Source organism: Netta rufina, assembly GCF_964035555.1.
Source record: "Netta rufina genome assembly, chromosome: W".
NCBI classification, from domain to species: Eukaryota; Metazoa; Chordata; class Aves; order Anseriformes; family Anatidae; genus Netta; species Netta rufina.
In genome coordinates, this window is record NC_140139.1 from 1,633,751 (window position 1) to 1,657,570 (window position 23,820).

Sequence of the window (23,820 nt, forward strand, 5' to 3'; positions counted from 1 at the left end):
TCATCCCTTCTCCTCTTCCTCATTATATATTGGGATGGGCCATGAGATGATTTATCCTTTTTTTTTTTTTCCTTCCCTAAAACTATGCATTGCCAAACTGCTCCACAGGCTCTGCCCCAAGCAGAGTGCCTACATCACATATGTTGGGAGATGGAGAAGCTCTTGGCCTTCGTCTTATCCAGCTGTGTAAGGATTTGCTTCCTCCAGTTCATCCTCTTTGTGATCAGAAGGGAAGTATGAACCGGGAGATGAACCATGCCAGCACATAAGACAAGGCAAAAAAGCTCACACCCTTTAAGAAAGAGTTGGTGAAAGGAGTTTTACAAAGCTGCCCACACCACTACACTTCAGATTCATTTATCTTACTAGCAACAAGCTACTCAGCACTTAATTTGAACTGTTTTAGGAACACGAGACGTACTGAGTAGCTTTGCATGCACAAAGCTATCACTGAAGGTCGTATCTTCATTTGTGAAGGTGTGCGTTGGATTTCCCACTCAAATATTCTCCCTTGCAAATACTCTCCTTCAAAAACATCCTATTACTTGTCCTGTAGCAGTGCTTTGGAGCTTTATGGATGGGTGAATCAAACATCAGTGCTACGTGCTGCACACAAAACAAAATATGCTCCAAGAGGCCAGCAAGGATGAGGACAGCTCCACTCCAACAGGAATATTTGGAGAAGTTTTGGAGAAGTCCACGGCTGCAATCCACAGATATAGTTTTAACTGGATCCTCCTACAAAGAAATTGTTTCTCACCGTGAGCCCTTTCAGGCCTCTTGTTGCTGTCTGCTATTCATGGTTTACTGGCTGGTTTTAAAATGAAAGTCGTAAAATGAAGCTGCTGAAGAACACCTGCAAACACGGGACTGCCGGGTTATGAAGTGCTGGGTCCTGCTTGAAGACACACCAAAAAGTGTTAAAGCTCAGGGTACGAATACAGAGGATTAGAGGAAACCAAAGAGATGGAGAGAGGATGCAAATGCTTCAACTCTTTTCCTTAAGAGAATTTGACTGGACTGTTCCTGACTGCAAACAGCACAGAAACATTTTCTTCTGAATCTCGGAAACCCTCAACAGAAAAGACCAATTGCGATGGAAATAAATTCATTTCCATCAGCTGTGGAGGCTGCCGCTGCCGTGTTTCATAAACTACAAACTTAATGTTTGATTACAGTCTAACACGCCAGTGAAACAAGTCTGCCTTCACCAAGCAAAACAGCTGCTCAGCAGCTCCAACCCCGTTTTAAAGCAGCGTCTTCTGGAAACGAAGCTCTTCGAGTTCTTGTTTTCTCTTTTGCTGCCTTAAATTCAGTTGTGTCTGCTCTTACCAGCTGCGGGAAGGCTGGAACAATTGCATCTCCGATTCCAAAGCCAGACGACACATAAAAGGCATTCAAGCAGATTTCATCTTTTAGGGGCAATTTCACCGCTTTTTGCTCTCCGGCTAAAAATTGCTTAACGTCTCAGGAGAGCAATGCAGGAAAAGGGACGTGCCGCTCGCAGCCAGGTAAACAGATGCTTGAAGGGTCCAGAGAGCTGTAAGGTTCTTGTAGGGCTGGGTGTTCCTGGAAACATCTTAAGTATTTCAAACATTTTATGTGTTTCTCATTAAATAGCTAATAATGTGATATGACACACTTTCCAACCATTGAAGGGCTCTGTCTGCATTCAATCCGGATAAAACTAGGCAAAAGAAAGAGTTGAAGAAGGTTATGTCCCTAATCCACCCCACAAAAATAACCACAATATTGTTTCCATGTCTTCCATTATTCACTTCAGAAATTGAGATAAATCTGACTTTTTTATTTATATAGAGAAGCCAAAATTATGATTATTCTTTACTCAATAACTCCACGTCCTCAGTACCTTCGGGTTCCCTCCTCACCCTCCCAGGACCTGATTTCTCCTGGCCAAGGCACTGTTCCCACCCCAAGCCGCTCAACATTTTGGGGCAGGACTCTCAATCTTTGCCATTTATGCAATTTTTCTCTGCTTGAGCACAGCACCTGAGTCAATGAGTTTGAGTTTTGAGTTTTAGACTCTGCTCTTTGTCCATCCCCAGAGCTTCACATTCAGGGATGCAGAGGGAATGGAAATGTGTTACAGAGCACTATAAAGGTGTCTAAGTCAGCTTTAAACGGGCTAAGGAGGGAAATAAAAGGAGAAAAACAAGCCAGCCTGGAAATTGAAAGACCCCTGCTGAACTTTTGATTTTGTTACTTACTCTATGACCTGCAGCATGACTCTCCCTTGATTTTCCTCCTCTAAGATCTAACCGTAGCCACTAGCAATGAGAAAAAAGTGACTCAAACGATGTGTTGAAAGTTTTATGCAAGATGGCAAGCAGAGCACTGAGGTAGAGAGGCAACGTCCCTAGTCGAAACCCCTAGTTAAGTTAGCAAAACCACGTTATTTTCCAAGCCTCTGAAATATTCATTTCTGACTCCGGGTCTCGGACGCCAGACACCAGCCCAGGTGAGCTTTTAGAGCTGAATTATAAAGCCGGGAAAATGGAGTTCATAATGGAAACGCAGCTCCAGCTCCACTAGTGGGAATCGCTCTAATAAAATGACTGCCATCACTCACCTCGTTTTACCAGATTTTATTGCTGTAGAGAAAATTAAGCAACTTAACATCTTGCTCTCCGCTAAATTGCCTTTTTTCTCCCCTCCCAGACTTTTTTGCTGTGCCCTTTGTGATAGCATTTCCTTGTAAACATCCTCATTTTTGTCTACATATTAGCACACACACACACATTTAGTGGCTTACATTAGGATTTTATTTCTTGTCTCTGCAGTGTTTAACTTCCTATCAGGCCACTTTATTCTGAATCTTATTCAAATTAAAGCAGGGCTATTATGCGAGGCACAAAAGTTCAATTTGAGTAAAATCTGGGCAGGATTTTCTTTTTTGCATGAAAACAACGGCATAATAAATGCTAATCATTATAATCTTTTCAACGTGAAAGCCTTTCAAGAGGAGTTTTGCATTCCCGAATATAAAACACGCTTCCAATTTACATTCTAAAGGTTTGCATTGAAGCGGAGATTCGAGGTGGAGGAGACCTCCGTGTCAGCCATTCAATCCCCCTGTCAGCGCTGGATTGTATCTTCTGCTGGTAAATATGGAATAAGAAGGTTTAAGAATTAGATGGTTTAGCTTGCAAACCCATCATCATCCAGCATCAATCACGGCATGCGGAGAAATTTGGAGAGCGGCGTTTCCGCGCCGCCCTACGTCAATCAAACCCCAAACCAGAGCACTCATCGCCTACCTCTCGGTCAGATACCACCAGCTAGAGCAGAGAGAAACCTGACCCCTTTTAATTAAATCGCTTGGATGAGGTGTTTTATGAGACTTGAGGGTTGGCTCGGCTAATTTCCATCTCTTCCCGCTGCGGTGACACGGCAGCGTCACGACCGACCTATTTCTCATTTGCCCAACAGAGGTCACCAAGGACAAATGAGAGGGTTGTAAACAGCTCCTCTCATCTTATTAAACATCGCTTCGGAAACGTGTATGGATTTTGAGTAAGCAAGGTCAAGGAACCATTAGAAAGGTTAAACTGGAAACAAGAGAGCACGCAAAGTGGTCACAAGATTGTTTCAAGCCAGAAAATTAAATTAACCTGAGGAAATCCCCGAAGGTGCCTACATCTTTGTTACTTTTATTAGGGGAAAAAGCAAATCAAGAAATGGGGGAAGTCCTGTTGAAAAAATGCACCAGCTACTTGGAAAGCCTTATAACTTTCGGTGCTCCCCTCTCAATCCTGAACATGTTTGTTCAATATTTTGTGGTCCTGTGCCAAAAAATGTGGGACACCAAAAACTTTGGGACCCGCTCAAGCAAATGAAGTGGTATTGATGGCTAAGCTGTCACCAGAAAACGTGTTCCAGTCCCACAGCTTAGCATATCCAAGAGCTTTTCTGAGTATATCCCAAAGCTTTTCTTCTCTGGCTCACCCAGCTCCGAACACCGAGTGGATGCTCCTCAAGATAACCTCAGCTCCGGAGCCCAGACGAGGAAGATGATGAAATTTCAGACACTCCTCCTCAGCAGACACAGATATTCAGCACGCCAGCTCCTACTAATCTCCCTCTTTGGCATTAAATTCTCCCCATTCACTGCAAATGATACTTAAGATCCAATTCATCACTATAAATGCTCTTCCCAGAGCCAGGTCTCTAATATTCAGGGTGAGCAATTTAAGGCTGGGTTCACCACGAACTCATTCCATCCAACCACCCCAAACTACATGACATCGGGTTCGAAATATAAGCAGCAGATTATACTGAACTGCTCGTGGTTAAGAAAATCACACGCTTCCAGTGTAGGCAAAGTATTTCCAGAGAAATAGCTTTGTTCTTCTATCACCTTAGAAGATAAAAATACAGCTACAAAAATTCTTCGTGGTTTTTCTTAGGAAAACGTCCTGATTACTTATTTCGAATTAGAAATGAATGCAAGAGGTCTACATTTGAACCCTTTTGGGGTTATTATTGCATTTTGAGGTTATTATTATTATTGCATCACACATTATCTGGAAGAACGGTGTCAAGAACCTCCCCAGAACATAATATTGCTGAAGTACATGCAAATATCCTTCATTTTTCTTGATACCTTATGCCATAAGACACTGCACATTGCTATTGGAAGAGCGTGTATAATCTGGACATCCTGCTAAGGAGCAAGAACAGCAAGAAGTTTGGTAAGACAAGGTGTGTGTCAATGTAAATTTATTTTTTTTAGCCCAGAAAAGGTAAGGGAACGAGGGATCTGAGCAAGGTGGTCAACACGCTTTTGAAACACAATTTGAAGCACAGGCACTGCTTCTTGGAGGGAAGAATAAAGATGTCAAGGAGAAGACACCCAAAACTATAATTTTCATGAAAAATAGGCACAAAGCACTTGAAAACAGAGGATATAACAGGTAGCAAGGAGGGCCAGAGGCACTCGGTGCAATGGTTTGAGCCATATTTGACCCAGAGCAGGATATAGCTCGCTGGCCTCGGGCAGAGTTTTGGTTCACAACAGCCCAAAAAAAAGCAAAGAGGATGCTCCTGAAGGATGGATATTTCCAGCAAGCCAAACACGAAGCTGACAGTACCAGGAGGTAAATGCAGGTAGGGGTAAATGCAGGTAGGTCCTTCGGTTATCAGAGTAAGGACATTACACCCTACAGCACCCTCATCCGCTGCAATAAAGGACAAAGCCACAAAGCCATGATACTCCTTAAGCTGGGGCTTAATTTCCCCCAAATCACCCTGACAGATCCATTAGGCTGTAGGGCACGGTCCTAAGGGAGGCTGTGGGACTCCCATCACTTCGGGCTTGCAAAAGCAGAGCAGACAGATGATCGGCAGATACCGAGAGGGAAGAAACCTTTCCTGGAAGGTAAGCTGGCACGATGATGTACAGGCTGATCTCCATCCCCAGCACCAATGATCTATTACAGCCCATTATTTTAATTCACTCCAACCTCATGCCCTCGCTAACCGAGGCTGCTCCTTCCTCAATCCAATCTCCTCGAGCACAATGTAAGTAAATCTCTGCCAGGCGCTCAAGACAAAAGCAGAAGCTTTTTCCTAAATGAAATCTGCTAATTAAAACCGGGTTTCTATTAGCAGCACGAGGGTAGGAAGAGCAAGAATTGCTGCGGCATGCAATCCTGCCAAGCATTGCTCAACAGAGTACAGTGCAGGAAAGCCTCCCTCTGTTGTCACTTGCAGCTGAGTGTTGCTCAAAAACCATGCTCAAGCCCTATTATTTTGGAACAACACTGCTACGGTTTGATAAACTCACAAAACAATGAATGAAGGGCCAGCATGTTGAGAACAAACTTATGATTTTAGCTGCTAAATGTCAAATCTCCCTTTCCACGAGCAAAATAATCGCTGGCTCACTGATGGCCATCAATTGCAAAGGTCCCGTTTTATCTCGGCTATTCAGATTTCCAAAGTACCAAGTATGAAAATATGGGATTTGCAGGAAAAGTTCCCCACACAGACGAATAGATAAGGTTTTTTTAATTATGTTAAATGCTCATTAATTACTCTTCCTCCTGACAGAAGCTGTACCTAAGAAGCAAAGACATACATCTTCAGACATGACCTACTACTCCACTGCTTTAACCCCAGTGAAGCACAATCAGTAGAGCCATTCCCAACGCCCATGGAGGGAGCAGGGAATCAAGTCTGTGTAATGAAAAGGTGTAGCATCAGAAAGGTTATTTTCTTAGCAGGGAGAAAAATAATACAGAGTTGGAATAAGAAAAGCTAGCAACAACCAGATCTGGGTATTAACCAAACATCACTGGGGCTGTTGGATGTGGTTCTCTGCCCTCATCTCCAAATGGCACCTAAAGCCACTGGATTCGCAGTAAATCAGGAGCCATAAAGCCTCTCCAAATAATTTATAGCAAAATAAAACGCATTCAGGTGTATTTAAGCAGCACTTCTGTTTCAATTGAAGGCTGAGCAAAATAACTGGTTGCACACCATGCCTAGATGATACTGCAGTTAAATTATAACACCAACTTGATTTCTTCATTTTTAGCCATTTGGGCCCATCTTCTATCTTATTCTTCACCCAAGAGGTTTGGATTACTAAGCCTCTAGATATGCTGGCTGTTGTTTTGATCTGTGTTGGTTATCTCCCTGCTCCCACTTTTTAAAGTAGGTGCATCTTCTACAGGGGAAAAAAAAAAAAAAAAAAAAATCAGGACTTAGAGCAGCACGTGAAGAGTCAAATATTTACCTGATCTCTGCTATTTCCTCTTAGCTTTATGAAGAAAACACTAATGAGCTTCAATGGAACGACAGAGCATATATTTGTACCAAGTGGTGGATGTAGATTTTACAAATACGGAACATTAAACAGGGATAGGAGGGAGCGAGCACTCAAATCGTCCACTCTATTAGGCAAAAAACCCACACCACCATTAAGCAAACGCACAGAGCAGTCCCAAAGGCATTTGTTGGTCTGCCATGTGGCACGGATAAATATCAAAACCAGGTAGTGTTAAACACCAAGCATCAATTTCAATAGAGTTCCGATACTCTCTGCACTATTACACATTGTATATGTTAAGTGTGCATTGAAATAAAGTATAAAAGACAAAATCCCGTTGACCAGAAGTCCATCAATGTCCATTTTGCCAATTACACTGTCAAGAGGTTACATTTTTAATTCATTTTTTCTAACTGTATTGTCTGACTCGGCTTTTTTTTTTTCAACTTAAATTAAGTTTTCGGAGCTCTAAAATTGGTTTTCAAGGGAAACAGCTTTAGTTTTGTTCACCACTTATTACGGTTGATGAATTTATATAAAATAGCCCCAAATCTCCCGTGATTCTGGTAGGAATAAACTGATTAAGTCAGTATTGGCTGATTTCAGTTTATAAATGAAGTTATACCTCCCCAACTGGGGATTTCTGAAACTCATTTTCCCCTACTATAGAAAAAGTGACTCTCAGTTTCAGGGAACGACAAGTATGCAACACTTCAGACTTTATTTACTCTGCACAACGAAGAGTTTCCTAAATTTCAGCATTAACGGGTTTCATGTGTTTATTCCATCCTCGAAGTGATACCTCTCTCATCACTAAATGATTTTTCATCCTCAGTTTATTAAATTCCCAAAACACGGGTAGGCAATAGTACCTAATATTGTATTTCATGTTTACTCCGCTTAGATTCGAGTGAGATTAAGAACTTCTCCATATGCTCCTCCAGGGAGGCTCCACGTTTGCCATTTATCATCTTTAAACGGCAGAACAGAGCCTTTGTTATCTTATTAAATGAACTCTAACTAGGTGGGTTTCCTTCCTCCCCCAGGTAAACCTCTGATTTCTGCCAGGACCCGATCAATGGCAACACACCCACCGAAGGAATAAAACACTGAAAGTCTACGTGGGTGAAGGAGAACAAATCACTTGAAGAATAAACTCATTAAATGGCATTTAAATGTACAAATGCTACACTTGTGACTCAAGAATTTACTGACATACAGATCACACCATATAAAAGTAACCTCGGGTTTCTCATTTAGTTTACCTCTGGTCTTTTAGAAGATGATGAACACCAAAACCTGTGAGAGCCTCATCCCGCAGCTCTATAAATAGAGGCATAACACGTGGGCAGCGTTGTTTCTATCTGAAATCCTACCAATTAGGGTAAATACCAATGATCAGCAGTCTGTTAAATTGGGAGTTTTAATAAGATGCTGAGTAGGAAGCAGCTCTTAGTTTCTCTCCATTGCTCTCATCTCTGTCTCAGCTAAGAGCTCTTGCACAGCTGGAGCATGCCGAGGCCATAAGGACCTTCGAGAAGTTCTTTGAAACAGTGCATTTTCCCCCAATACATGGCGAGCTTCATGCATAAAATCCTTGTCTTATGAAAACTGCTTTTAATTTGCTACGTTTTCTTTACTGAAAGCACTTCAAGCCATGAAAGTACAAGGGGAAAGGTTTTTAAAGGGCAATATACTTCCAGTACCCCCAAGCATCCTGCTCCAAGTGAAGTTGACTGTCACCTGTTAGCTGTGACTGCTTTATTGACTGGTAATGCTTTAAAAAACATGGTGAAATCATGCTCGGTGCAAAAAGATATATGCCCCTTATGCATACCAATGGTTTGGGGATTTTAACCTCAAAAGACAAATGTGTTCTGTTGCTAACCAGCACGTGAAGTGCTTAAAATGCCGCGGACAGACCCGTGATTGAGAAGTGACACCAAGATTAGATTGTAATTCAGCGAGTGAATCTCTTCCTAAAGCCTACCTGAAATATTAAAGCTCGTGATCTCTCCTTTGAAGCCTCGCAAGAATGAAATGTTGCATAGACAAAGGAGACAGCGAAATGAGGAGGGTGCCCTGTTGCCATGAACACAACCTCCCATTCATCAAGGCGGCGCAATCAAACACATCGTGGCTTTCGGATGAGACCATCAAGCTGTCCAGAAAGTCTGTTTAGCAGCAACACATCATCATAGGATTCAGTTTACAAGTGTTATAACACCCAAAGCTTGACCTAGTCCCAATCCTCTCTGGGAAAGCAGCCTTTTCTGAAAAGATGAAGCTTATTTACTGTGCCAAGCGATGATTAACACAGCCTACTGTAGTGCGAGACCTCCGCTCGTCCTCTTGCCCTCGTTCCCTTCCTGTCATGTTTCCATCTGCCAGTGCCTTAAGTCAACGATGCTCTGCCAACGTTACATAGACTCCCTCAAAAAAAAAAAAAAAAAGGCAAGAAAAAAAAGCACACATTCTGCTCACTCGGGAATGCACGTCCTTCGGAGATCAAAATACCTTTTCAACTTCTGCTTGAAGAACTTGCTGCCAATTTTAAATGCCATGAATTACTCTACCTTATATGATTCTTTTTTTTTTTATTATTATTATTTTATTCACAAAATCAGAATCAGGGAGATTGGAAGGTGACAAGCTTGCCTACTCCAACCCTCTGCAGAAATCAGGCTCTGCTGGGTTGCGTCCAACTGGGTCTTGAACATCTCCCCAGATGGAGACTCCGCAACTTGGCCACTCAACCCATTCCACTGCTGAATTACCCCTAGAGGGGAAAAGAGTACGTGTTTAAGGAAGCTTCCCATATTTTAGTTTGTGCAGTCTCTTTGCAGTCTTTCCCATTAGAAGTTCTCCCAGTTTGAGCCCAACTGGTCCTGAATGGAGGAAGCCCACCTGTCCCTCTTCCAAACTACCCATCACCGCAGCAATATTAGATCAGGATCTGCCAAACAAACCAACGCTCTTCTATAAAGAGCTCCAAATTAGTGAGCTGGGCACAGCCCCGTATGTGTGTTCACTTCAAAAGAGTAATTGGAGGGAGTTTGGCAGTGGTTGCCAACAGCCAGATTAAGGCCAGATGGCATCCTCGGTTGGCAAGGAGAGCCCTACTTCTCAAAGGCCAGCTCTGCAGACTCCATCCAAGGAGGGATAGAGAGTGGAATAATCCATTTCTTCATGTATTCGGGGCTCTCCAGCTCTTTGGGGAAGTATTACTCCAGCATGGGTGTACATACACAGCTGAGGATGGCAGGTTCAGAGCATACCCCTAGGCTATTGTGGAGGATTCAGAAAACTGGTGGGAAGGAGGTAGAAGACAGTTAAGACTCTTATTGCCTGTTTTAATCAGCTATCATGAGAAAACATGTCTTTCTTAGCTGGTAAAAGAGACTCAGGAGGAACAGAAACTGCTCTTCGGGTTAAGAGACCTTGAGACTGGAAAAGACACCGAGTTATGAGGGACACACTGGAGAGACCGGCCAAGAGGAGAGCTGTCTGGACTCCCTTCCCAGCATAAATGTTTAGGAAACTACTGGATAGAAAACTTCTGCAGAGCTCCTGGACTGAACTGGATTAAACTTCAGCCTTAACTTTTCTTTAGTCTAAGCACAAGCGTCTCCTCCAAACAACGCACTCGAACAAGCTCATCACTCGCCTGCACATCACATGCCACAAATATATCAATCCCTTCTCAGCAGCAAGTAATTTTCATCTTTTTTTTTTTTCCAGGGTTGCTGATTGTCAACCTTAAAAATTGACGCACGCAACACCCTACAAGAATCCAGCATTTGTTGCGACCCTCAATTCATCGGAAAAATTTCCAACTGCAGAGATCTCCTCCGTTTTGAAGAGGAATACACAGCAACAAAAAGTTCATTAGAAATGTTTAAACAAGAATAACACCTTGTCAGAAATAAATTACTGTTGCAGGAGCGTCATATCTACCTTTACCTCTTTTGATGAGGTGGAAAACGCACTTCAATTGGTTTTTCTCTGCATTTTTTTTACTCTTTAAATACCAAATTCTCAGCGTTTCCTGCAATCCGGAATGTAGGAAATAGGAAGTTTCTTCCTTACCTGCTACCATGACCTTCGCTGTCCGACTGATGATGGCTCCGATGCCTTCCAGAGATGCTTCACACTGATAGAGCCCCTCGTCCGGCTTGTGGTGCCTGGAGTGGACTATGTTTTGTATCAAGAGCGAGCCGTTGGCCAGCTGCTGCCTCCTTTCGTCTACCGCCAGGTTCAAGAAGACGGCGTCTTTCTTCCACTTGATGACCGGAGCTCCTCGGTCAGATTCTGCCCCGCAGTTCAACAGCACGTTGCTTCCACGCATGGTGACAGCATCTGAAGGCTCCGTTACAAACCTCAACGACGTAAAAGGCTTAATCTGGGAACCTAAAAGAGCAAAAACAGAAGGCGGAGTAAATATGGGTTACTCACTTGTACATAGAGAACGTAAGACGGTTTCTTCGCAAATTTGTTTTGGGACGAAAATACCTTTATCACTGCAAACACAGCATGGGTAGATAAATAGATCTTTTACATGAAAAATAATTATATTTAAACATGAAGACAAAAGGGGAAAAACTGTACAAGTGCCTATACAGCCAAGTTGAGGATAAATCCACCACGCCTGTTGAATTTTATTTGGAGAATTTAATTGCCTACGCAACTTGCTCTGGCCACAGGTACCAAGATACATTTCTGTACAGCAAGCACAAAAGTTGTGGTAGCCCTTTTTCTTGAAGACCTTTTTCTTGAGGAATTGAGGGGAGACCATGCACAGGTACATCCTGACCACCCATCAGAAATACCAAGACCTTGAACCTCATGGATCTCCTCCCACCTTGCTAGAACAACACTCTCCACCCTACCCAGTAGCCCAACCATTGCCTTCCAGTAAGCCCAAGAAAAACTATGAGGATATTCCTTTCTGCTGAGGAGTAGGAATTCATTAACAAGCTGAAGAACACGTGGATGCAATGGCATCAAAGGGCACAGAGCAGAACAGAAACCAGCCCTTTTTCAAACTTAGCAGAGAAAAGATACAAAAAAACCTTTGTTTGCTACAAAAAGATTTATAATTTTGTTGAAAGATTTTGTTCAAGTTATGCATAACCATGCAAAAACTACTGACATTTTCTTTACAGAAATTAATTTTATTGTCAATGCATCTATAAAGAAAAATTTGATAGCTGTCTACTTGAACATACATTATAGATAGCCTTCAAAATTTAATAAAATATGGAAAAAAAGCAAGTTTCTATCAGCTTGTAGAGCATTTCAGACACTTTATCAATAGCACCATACAACCTAAACTCAGAACACATTGTCTCTTAACAGCAAGATATTGAATCAGAATATGATTTGTCTTTCACCTCCGTGCTCTGATCCCGATTTCTGGAGGAAGCACAGAGTTAGACCCAAAAAAAAAGTTAGACCTGTGCTAGTTGCACACTAGCACAGAGCACTTTTGCCATTAAAAAAATCTATGAGATATATTTGCAACGCACTAAAGTGTGATTTTTTACAAAGGATTTTTTTCCTTCCCATTCTCCCAAAGACAACCAAGTCCCATTTGTAAATCCCAGCTCCTCGTTGGGCGTTTTATTGATGTCACCAACACATTAATACAGTTTAACACAGCTGTTTATGACAGCGTGCTAATGATTTTATGTGGCTATTATCACAAGTAAATAATCCACTTCTGTGGAAGAAACGGGGTTACGACAGCTTCCAGAGCAGCAAACACAGAAGTTAAACAAAGATTAACTTTCTTTTCATGCAATTACCCTTGCAGTTCAGTTGCAATTTCAGCTATTCACATCCTTTGCAAAAGGCATATTTAGCCCAAATTGCTTTACTACAAGGGAAGTAACAGCTTGAATAACCTGGAAAGCTTTCTGAGTGCGAGGAAAAATTCAAATATTCCTGGAAATGTTATTCCTAGAGAGAGAAGCAACTGTGACATGTCAAAAAAAAAAAAAAAAAAAGGGAGAAAATGACCATATATTTTCAGAACCAATTACTTGGAAATCTAGGCAGGATGAGAATATAATGGCCACATTTTTTGCAGTCTTGAGGTGCTGAAATAGAAAGGTGGAATAGCAGGTGAAGATTCCCTCACCATCTATTTGTGTATTTGAAGTATTTTTGAAGTATTAGCCCGGAGAAAGCCCAGGTGCAGTGGATCCTGGGTCCCTTTTCTCCTGTGTAAGACTTCCCTGCCCTAGCAGCTCCAGGGTTTCAGTTCGTGCTGAAGGAGCAGCTGCTGTAAGCTCCTAACCTCTTTCCTAAGCAGAGCAGGGGACTCGTTTTCAAACAGAGATGCTAAACCTACAATTTAATCCTCATCGTAATAGCTCGACTGAAACAGAAGGCAAGGAGGGAAGAAGCAAGCAAGCAGCCAGGCTGGAGAAATAGGAGATGAAGAGCTGATATAAAATTTGCTGTGAAGCATTCCAGTTTTCCCTATTTCCAAGTTTTGCTCTTGGTGGGAGCAAGTCTCTAACTTTACCTGGGACACCTCACCTTCCCTGAGATGCTGCCCAGGCTCTTTTGTCTCTGAAAGACTTGAAAAGCCAGAACAACGGAGGGCAGTGCTCTTAGAACTGCTTTATCTGGTGTAGTAGATGCATTCACCTTCTACATGCATGCTCCCAGCCGTTGTTTGAGGTCCAGCACTGACCTGTTTGAAGAAAACACATTTGTGGGAAATTAAGAGCGCTGCAAATCTGAAACTGCTGAAACCAACGGGACTTGGGCACATCAGTGCTGCCTTCTTCCTCTGCCTTCACAGAAGGATGATGAATACAGATTGATGACATCTACAGCTTAACTACAGACTTCAAGGGAAAGCCTGAAAAGATGAAACACCTCCTGCACAAAGCGGCTGTGTCAGCAGCTCCAGGCACATCCACGGCAAGCCAGCCTGCAGCGTTACTCCGAGATCTGAAGCTCTGAGGGTCAAGGAGAGAGCCCTCGGCAATAGCTCGCGTGTCCTTGAGCCAAAAAAAAAAAGGAGAAAACTTGAAGATAAAGCCCCCATCCTCGGCCCCTCGCTGCTTCAGCTATCAAGATATTACCCCACGACATGACCTGCTTTGTGATATGGGTATAAAACTAATGGGCTCCTCACCCTGACAGGTAACATCACAGCGACGGCGAGGTTATCCCTTCTCCAGGCCACGGAGGAAATTAACATTTAAAAGATGGGGTTTGATGCGCTTCTTAATCGCTGCCTGCCTTTGAATCTGCCCTCCCCTTGCCGTTCCGCCTCTGTGAAATGTAATCTTCCAGGGTGGGTTTTTTTTTTTTTTTCCCCCCCTCCTTCGTGTTCTGCATCGCTTGCTTCCATTACGGAGAGGGAAGAGATGTCACAGCTGCAAAAGCAGTTGACCAGGCCACCCCCGGAGCTTTCTTCTTCTTTTTTCAAATAAACATTAAGAAATAAGACTTTCAAGCACGGACCATTTGAGATGGGCGAACGCAGCAATACCCCCCAGCCCAAACTCAGAGGTAGCAGCTGAAATAAAGCCATTACACTGAAGAGGATTTATGTACACTCAGTACACATTTTCGCAGAGTGTTTTTCTTAAATCTGCAGGAAATTAGCTTAATGGCCAGGCTAATAAGCGTGTATTTACAAGCTTAGGTAATGCAGACAATACAGCATAAAACTATCAAGTTCTGGTCCCACCAAATACACTAATACGATGCTAAATATATAAAGATCTCCTGTTTTAATGTTTTTATCATGACTTAATGTTTTTATTATGACTTATGATGTGCCTGCAGTGGTGCTGAATATTTCATCTCAGCTCCGAGAAGTTTTGGAAACCGAGCCTCGTGCCTGCATTTGGTGTTTGGATGGAAAAATCAAACATCACTGCAAGGAATTTACAGTGCAAGAGCGTGTAGTACATGGAAGAGTTGTTCAATTTTTATATAAACATCCAGTTTTCTGTAAAAGTGGATGTACACACGACTGTCACTGTTCCAAGTCATTCAATTTTTAAATGGTGCCGTCGCAGGATTTGGGGCTGTAGCAAATAAAAACGCTTATAACCACAACTCCAACTCCTCCAACGGTGTTGAATCATTAGGGATGCTTACCTGGCTGTTCCATTTTCACTCAAAAGCTTTAGTTGGATTACAAATATGGCTTTAAGTGAGCTATCACTATGGGTAACACATCTACACCACCTTAATCCCACTAGTTGGGGGTCAGACTCCTTTCAGCTGAGCCGTAAAAGAGAAGGCAGAGGGCAAGAGCACAACTACTCGGACTATGGGATGAAGAAAAGATCAAGTATTTTGGCCTCTGCCTGACCTTATAGACTAGTTTGGGCATTAGAAACATTATTTAGGCTACCTGAAGCTGAGTAAGCACTGAGCACACCCACACTTTGCTTACTTGGCTCATGCACACGGTGAGATTCCCTCCGGGGCAGCCTGGGGACGAGGCAGAGCTGGGTCCCTGGCACTGGGTGAAGGGGCTGAAGGCAGGCTGGTCCCCTCCAACCTGCTTCAGAAGAGCACAAACAACTCTTTCAAGAGAGAAACTCTCCAGCGATATCATTTCTTAAAGCATAAGTTGCTTACGGGCTTCGTAATGAAGAGATTCGTTCTACGATCATCTTGACAGCTCTTTTTTTTTTTTATTTCCTTGTAAAAAATCAGACAAGCCAGCCAACTGTGCAAACTCCTACTCAGCGCAGGAACTTGCAGCCACCTACTTTGCTGAAGAGACTGAAAAGCAGACCTCAGAAGTAATAAATTGCATTGCTGGAACTCTACGAGACGCCACGATCTCAGTTGCTTTCAGCATCCTTCCACAGCAGGATAAAAAAAGCATCTGCCTTGAAGAAAGCTGGTGGCATCAGCCACTTGTTTCTGTATTTTGGCTGAAAATGAGGATTTACCTGCAGGAGCAGGGCTCATTTTGTGCAATGAGGTGCACAGATGTGCCCTACGAGCACATGGAAGAGCTCTTACCTGAATCCTTATGGCCTCACCATAAAAAGATCTCAATGCCTACAGGAAACCTAAGCAGAGCCCAGCACAGGGGAGAGGATTGGATTTTTATTTTGAGCCTCCAGAGAAGACGGCTGAATGGTTAATTGCACCGCCTGGCTTGCCAGGGCAATTTTTCCCTCCATGTTTTTTTTTCAAATGCTTTAATTACGCTATCAGACTATCGTGTTATTTGCCGGGTTTCCTTCCTTCTCCCCAAAATATGGCACTACTTCCCATTTTAATGCTCCCACACTTAATGAACTTCAAGATTAAGGGAGCAGACGACACCAGGTCCAGGAGGAGAGCAGCATTTTAGGGTGCTTAAAAGCATCATTACCAGCTCGGAAGCTAATTTGAACAATCCCAGTTAATTATGGGATTCCAGTGGAGGACTCAAGCAGGGACTCCAGTAGGTTCGTTCCCCAAGGTGTGCCCGAACACCGGTGCCTAGCTGGTTTCCACTAAAATGAAACAGAAGTGGATTAAATCACCTAATTAAAGAATAGAGAGGGAATTAAAACACGGAAGGGATTAAAGGATATGGAGGGGATGATGAGATGGGGCAGAGCAGCAAGGAACCTGAGAGAACTGGCATAAGAAATCCCCCAGGCAGTGGCGGAGGAAGAGTCAAGATGCAGGGAAGAAAAAAAAAAAAAAGAGGGGAAAAATAAAAATCAATCCAGGACTGAATCCAAGCCAAGCAGAAAGGGGCTAAAAGGGGAGAGTCGGGTGGGATACAAACAAGGGAAGGCCCACGGATCTGGCTTTTACCAGCCTTTGTGGAAAAAAAGTCAGACTGCCAAAGGGCCACGAGCCAGCAGAAGAGATGCTCGTGCTTAGGGCAAGGCAATAGCTGGAGAGGGCAAGGACACGAACGCACGTTAAAGGGAAAAAGAAATCAGGTGAGAAGGAGTAAAGGAGGATGAAAAGAACAACCAGATCCCGGGTTAAAACATCAAGAGAGCAAATCAGCTGCTGGAAAAGGAAATCCCTTGGAAGAGCTCTGAGCCTAGAGACAGGAGGAGGAAAAACAAAACCAGCATTTCTATAGCTTGATATTTTTTTTGGGGGGGGAGATGTATTTAGAGAGGAAAAAAAAGGCTGAGCAACAGGGAGAAAAACCTGGAAACAGAATCCATGGATGGGAATGGTGCTAAATTTAAAAATGTGCCATCTCCGAGCAGCCTCCAGCACAAATCCCGGGGCTTCAGCACACGTGGCAGGGCTCGGAAGAAGCCACTTCTTGGGAAGACAAAACATTTAGACAGGGGGCTTTTTGTTTTCATATTTGTTCCTCTCTTAAACGCATCCCTCCTTCCTTGGAGGCCATTTAGCAATGCAATAAATTAATTTGTACTTCAGAGCGAACTCTTTAATCCTTTTTTGTTCTCTCCCCTCCCCATCAAACGCGCGCTAGCGAATTTGCATGCATTAGCATAATGAAACATTAATTACACAGCATTTTGGATAGGACGAGCCGAAGAGCTTCAATCAATCTCGGGAACTTGCAGCGGAAAGGTGAAAAGCAGCGGCCAGACTTATCAGGACGGCAGAAGAGACACAAACACATCAACGGTGCCTGTTGAGGGGGTGATTTAAACGCGGCTGCCGAACCCAAAAAGCCTTCCGAAAATTACAAAGGAAGCAAACAATTATGTTAATGAGCGCAGACAAATTGTACTCCCCTGGTTTTGTGCGAAACCAGAGCTGTGTTTGCACCAGGGATGAGCAGGAGCGATCTGGCACATCCATCCTAGGGGGCAGGTCATCTCCTTCGGCACCTTACGGGCTGTAGGTGCCAAGAACGATGCACGTGCACCCTCCAACAACCTCCCATGACTTCAGGAGGCTGCTTCTGGTCTTCCTGATCTCCTCATCTGCAGCCTTTTTGAGCACCGTCAGCACCCCAGGCACTACTGCTGAGCCTTGGGGTGCCCCTTTGGGGCCAGCCCCCAGGTTTGGAAAGCATGGGTGCACCTTATACCCAGGGCTGCCCATACATAAAACAAGCCAGCACCCAGAAAAACAAGCCAGCACCCAGGAGAGGTGACAGTGGGACAGTCGTGCCCTTCCATCCATCGCCACGCATGCAATATCTTCGTTATACCACTCCCTCTGCTCCCATTTACAGCTCCTCATTCAGCCCTTGAAATTAACCCCCCCACACACGCATTTTTACTTGGTAAAATGCTTCCAGGAACACCCGAATGGTGCTCATTAAGGAAACAAACTGCGGTGCTACGATAATGGATGGGAGCGTTAAAGAAACAAATGGTGACTTCGCAGCAGATCCGGAGCCCTTCCCTCTCCGCACAATGAAAACGCTCCAAGCCGAAGCCGACCGTGTGCCCTGAACGCATTTCAGCTGCTGGAAAACCCAAAAGAATTAAGATAAAATAAAAAAAAAAGTCTAATCTGAGCATAATCTGAGTCATAAAACATTCTCCAGCAATCGAGGCTGCTGTAGTGAGGAATGGCCAATGAGTAACAAACCGCTCCCATCGCGCTCCCTTAATGCATCAGCCTTTCCAGCAGAAACAAACGCTCCATTTTCTTTCATAATAAATCACGGCTTCCTCGTTGTACTTGCTTTTAACTCCCTATCTCTCAACCACAGTAAGAGAAGAACGGAGGGGGCTGGACTAGACCACCTCTTGAGGTCCCTTCCAACCTCAACTACTCCACGAAATCTGCCCAAAGATGGAAAAGCCAATACTGCCAAACCCTAGGAACAACAAACCTTGGTGAAGTTATTTATTTTCAAGTCATTAGCTATAAAATCAACCCCTTCTCTAGGATTTTGTCATATACCACAAGCCCAAGACGTTGGATTTTCCTCCAATTGAGCATAATTTAAGAATATCCCTAAACCCTCACTTTTGGGTCTTGTATCAACACTGGAAGACCGATTTTTGTTTTCCGAGCATCGTAACTGAAGTTTGAGTTATGCATGCTTTGGAGAACATAGAACCTAATATACAGGAGGTCAGGCTTCGACTCTGACAGTGACGTTACGTTGATTTATATCCACCAAGTGGTTGGACCTAAATTTTTAAGCCTACCTCATGACACGATTGCAATCTTCACTCGAGGACCTCAACGCAAGAGGACGGGCTCTTGTGGAAGATCGGTATTCAGAGGGCAGTCAGGAAGAGCCAATGAAAAAAATATTAGTTTTCAATCATATTTCAAAAGATATCATAGAGGCACGTCCGAATAACAGCCAAAGCTGTCAATATGAATTCCCTTGCAGGATGGATAGCTTTTATGCGGAAATTGGCTTTCTGCAACCCCCACGCACTAAGCAGGATTTCTCATCACACCTGTCCTTCGAGCAGAGGTGTCAACGAAAAATGTTTTCTATCTTCAAAGCCCAAGCCTCAATCTCTACCAGCCACCAAATACCAATTAAATGAGTTTCCTAATGAGGAGGAGAAAAGAAATTACCTCAGCAATTTCTGTTCACTGAACACAACAGGGCAGAACTCATCTGCACGATGCAGTCTGCCAGCGAAGACCAAGAAATTGTTCTCACGTGAGACTGGGAAGGGGATAAGAAATATATTGATAGCAGAATTGCTACATGGAAAGCTCAATTCTTTAGTCCCAAGATATATTTAACAACTTAAAAAGTCAGGGCACGAAATTTAACCACCTGTAACTAAAACACTGCACAATAACGACAACTTTTGGTCAACTTTTTTTTGGATTTGCTTGCTCCACATAAAAAAAAAACACCCTGACGTCCTACTCCAAGCCCTCCAACTTCTCATAATAAAGCTGTTTGAAGAAGTTTGCCAGTTCCGAGGGAAAACAGAAGGAGCGGTCCAACATGATATTATTCACTTGAATGAGTTTCCAAATTGCAATGCCTAAGATCGCAAGCGCGGAGTTGTAACGACACGGGAGCCCCTCGGAAATAATTTCGGCTCTGAATATTGCCATACGGTTCTGTTCATCTCAGCGAAGGAAACCTACTCATGTGGATAATGCCATGCAGATGGGGCAGTGGCTTTGGGGCCTTTTGCCAAGGCCATGCCTGCTCTTAGGCACCCGTGCAGCTAAATGCCTTCTGATTGCAAGCACTTTGAGGAGAAAAATCAAGCTACCTACCAAAAATACTTGCATCCCTTAGATACGGGCTCAGACTTTTGCTTCAGCCACACCTGCGTCCTATTTCTGTTTGAGGTTCTTGGGAAAGAAAACTTCTGGAAAACTTAAAATCAAGCCAGGCAAGGGTTCAATTCATGCAATTTCAGGGGAAAAAAGAGCTCTTTAGGGTACACCTTAGTCTGTAAACCACATGTTGAACAGAAAGAAGGCTTCTGGAAATAGTAGTGATGCTAAATATTTCTTTGTATTTGTTAAAGTTGGGTATTTTAAGTCTTTCTCCACGGCCTTTGGAGACTCAGCTCCCCATATTCCTCAGCTGCTATACATAAATAAAAGCCTGCAGTTCTGGAGGTCCTTGGCTTCCTGTAAAAGGGAAATTGAGAGACAAAATACACGAACTTGGGGTACTGCAATAGGAGCACGTGAATAAAATCACTTGCTGTAGAAAGAACAAAGGTTGGGAGCAAGCATTTTAATTCAAATTGCCAAAGCTTGCGTAGATAAACAGCATTTGATAATTCAGTGAGGTGCTAAAGGGGTTTTCTCTCCCAAATGGCCCATTTCCACCAATTATGCCAATTAATTAGAAAAAAAGGACGGAATAGAGGTGCTTTGGTTTCTCTGTGAACAAGGATCAGAAGAAAGGGAAGCCACTTACATTAACAAGCAGCCCTCAAATCTCCCCGGCTGCCAGTCCGTGTAACGTTCATCCCCTACAAATCCCCTACAAAACTAAGCTGTCGCCCCTTTGGGTTAAACATGGACGCGGCCACGTTAAAAAGAGTATGAAGAAGATTTTCACCCTCTTCAACTTGACCACCCGTAACGATTTCCAATAACTATTCTGCCCTTAAAGTCAGAAGGGTACTCACTTCAAAAGCCAGCAGATATCACGCCTCATTTTTAACTTAATGATGGGATCAGAAAGAAACAACTATGAAGAATAGATCTTCCACCACAATTAAGCAGAAGTATCCCTAAATTAAGCAGAAGCATCGTTAAAAAAAAAAAAAAAAAAAAAAAAAAAAAAAAAAAAAAGAGGGCACGTAGCTTGCTAGGAGCTCAGGGTCTGATGCTGTAGCAACTAAGGGCATCTCATTTCTCTTTTTATAGTCAGTAAAACGACTATTTTTCAGAGTATTGTATGGCAGTTTCCATCATCTTCAAAGATTTTGGCAACAGTCATCATATAGTATTGATTTTTGGCCAAGCCTCAACTTTTTATAACTGTACCTAGTGCGGAGACGCAAGCGTGCATCCCCCGAAAGAGATGGGAATTTAATCCAGGCGGCCTTTGTGTTCCCTTCCTCCAAACTACAGGTTTTAGCCCTCGTATTTATTCTAACCCTGGCTTTTTGGGAAAAAAAAAAAACAACTTGATTGGGGCCAAAAATCAATTCAATATTTTCTCTTTTTGTGAAGTCAGACGCTAAAAAAGCTAACCATACATTCAGCTTGGATGCGTCTCCTGCTTTTCTCATCACTCTCGTCCTTTCTGTATTGTACTCTACTGATGATTTCAGCTCTCATGCAAGCTATAAAAAAATACTAGTTACTAAAATACTTTCCGTATTGATTTGTCTTGCTGGATTATTTTTTTTTCCCGAGTTTAAAGCCAAACAAAAGCAACCAACAGAAGCAGGATAAGCAACCAGAAGGAAGACAGAGAACTAGAACAAAGCTTATTTTGAGACATCCCCTTGGATAGCAATGCTCTGTCTGCACCCAGCAGGCTGAACATGGCCTGGAGACACAGAGGGGACACTCCAAGTCACTGCCCAACTCCAGACCTTGTGGGTTCATGTCACAGTGAACCAAGGAACACTGATTTTTTGATAGAGTCAAAAAAAAAGTGGGTTTGAAGGTGAATATTCCTCCCTTTCCTTCATCAGCTGCTACAGGTAATAAATCAGTTGTTTTCCAAACAAGATGCACAGGGTCACTGCCATCATAACACACTTGTTTTCATTGCACAGAATCTTGTTTTTAGTAGGAAAATATACCTAATAACAAAAGCTGTTATTTGAAAGCCATAGTAAAAATAGTTTCAAGTTAAACCTCAAAGTAACACAGTCTCTTAGGTCAGAAAATTCAGCCCCAAAACAGCAAAAACTCAAGGAAGAGAATCCAGAAGAGTAGCTGTTGATCACAACGTGCAACATTTGCACCACCAAAATGCTTGTTGCTTGTAATGATTGAGTTTTTTTTTATCAGATATAAATATGCAAACACATCTGTTCGGCGCAGTTGAGGCTGAAGTGCTTTCACCCCTCCAACAGCTGCATGTTTGAGCCCTCCCCACCACCACCGCTGTAATTAATGTGCACATTCCCAGGCCATTTTTCCCAAACTTCTGATTTTTTTCTATTATTTTCTGCAGCATTGTTGATTTTTTCCCCCCAGAAAACAGCACTTGAGGTACCTTTGAGCGCATAAGCCGCCGATGTCATTCATTCACAGCCCTGCCAGAGCCTCTCTAGTAAATATTTCAGCAGGCAAACATTGAGGAGAGATGTAAAGTAATATAGTGCTCTTGTCATTGCCAGGAACTGTTATGAGTCAGTGCTTAGAGGCTTTTTATTTTTTTTCTTTGAAAGACATGATATAGATCAGAAGAAACGGCTGGAGCTGGATTAGATATTTCACTAGGCAGACACTGAATTGAAAGCCAGAGCAGGACAGTTATGAGATGCTAACCCAAACCACTATCTGCCTCGGGGTACTAAATCCCATTTGGAAATTACCATCGGTCTTTACACTAAATCCCATTTTAAGAGCATTCGGAGCTGAAAACTTCAAATATATTGCGGTTATATAGCGGCTATTAGTAATGCACGCCATACAGCTTTATGAAGTGTTAATAAACTCAATAATAAAAATATATTAATATACAGCGAATTCTTAATTATGAAACGCAATTAGAGGTCATTTGTTTGCTTTTAATCACGCTGAGTAATTGGCTGCCTTGCTTCCCACTGGTGCATTTATCATTCTTTAGGCAAGCGGCTTCAGCGTAATTTATGGCCGGTAAGGTTTTACACCTGCTTCACACCTACATGGACATCCCTGAGAGATACAGGAGCAATTTGGGCTCCCCAGGAATGAAACAGCACCGCCTGGCAGAGTTTGACACCCACTTTTACCCAGGGGCACGGCCGGAGAAAGCAGCTCCCAACATCTGGGCTGATTGAGCGAGGCGACCCGCAGGACAACACGACGGGAGGATTTACGGCAGGATTTGAAAGCCATCCAGCAAAACGGAGATGCTGATGGGCCACAGCTACCTGAAAAGACAGCCTGCGATTTACAGTGGTTAAGAGCAGTTGGATATTATTCACTGAAATGCACTTCTGAGTGCAGGGTTTCTGTATGATGCTACCACAGAGCTGGAGTTTCACCACTCACTACAGAAATGAGCACAGTTTCTGCAGCAAGGCAAACAGCAAAACCTTTTCGGTGGCTAAATCCACATGGAATTTATTTAGTGCTGGCTACAAGCTTGCTTCTGAGACACGTCCAGGAGCCCACGGATAACCGAGCATCCTGCCAAACACGCTGACCGCTGAACCTCCGGATCTCTATCACGCGGCTGCGAGAAGAGAGACGTGAGAAAGCTGAACCCGCGAGCCCTAGGTCAGGCAGAAAATGACAGATGAGAGAAATCTCCAGGGCGGGAGGAGAAAATGAAGTGCCAGAAGTGGTCACTTAACAAATGAGAAGTTGTCAAGCGAAACAGCTCCGCGGATCTTTTAAGCAAAATGTTTTGAAATTACAGCTTGAGCGTGTCACCGGCTCGGCAGGGCAGGTGGAGTCGGTAAGAGTAAGCTCTGCCCTGCTACACCAGGAGGTTTTAGGACTAATTAAGAGGTCTACTTAAGTAG

General features: G+C 43.2%; 1 protein-coding gene across 1 annotated transcript in view; it reads right to left on the reverse strand.

Moving 5' to 3' along the window:
* DCC (DCC netrin 1 receptor) overlaps positions 1 to 23,820 on the reverse strand; it is a gene marked incomplete at both ends in the record, with an annotated part of 357,065 nt that overhangs the window by 241,866 nt on the left and 91,379 nt on the right. The window contains one exon of the mRNA XM_084304310.1: positions 10,883 to 11,203. Within this exon, the coding sequence (XP_084160436.1) occupies positions 10,883 to 11,203 (321 nt within the window). The remainder of the gene's footprint in view (positions 1 to 10,882; positions 11,204 to 23,820) is intronic.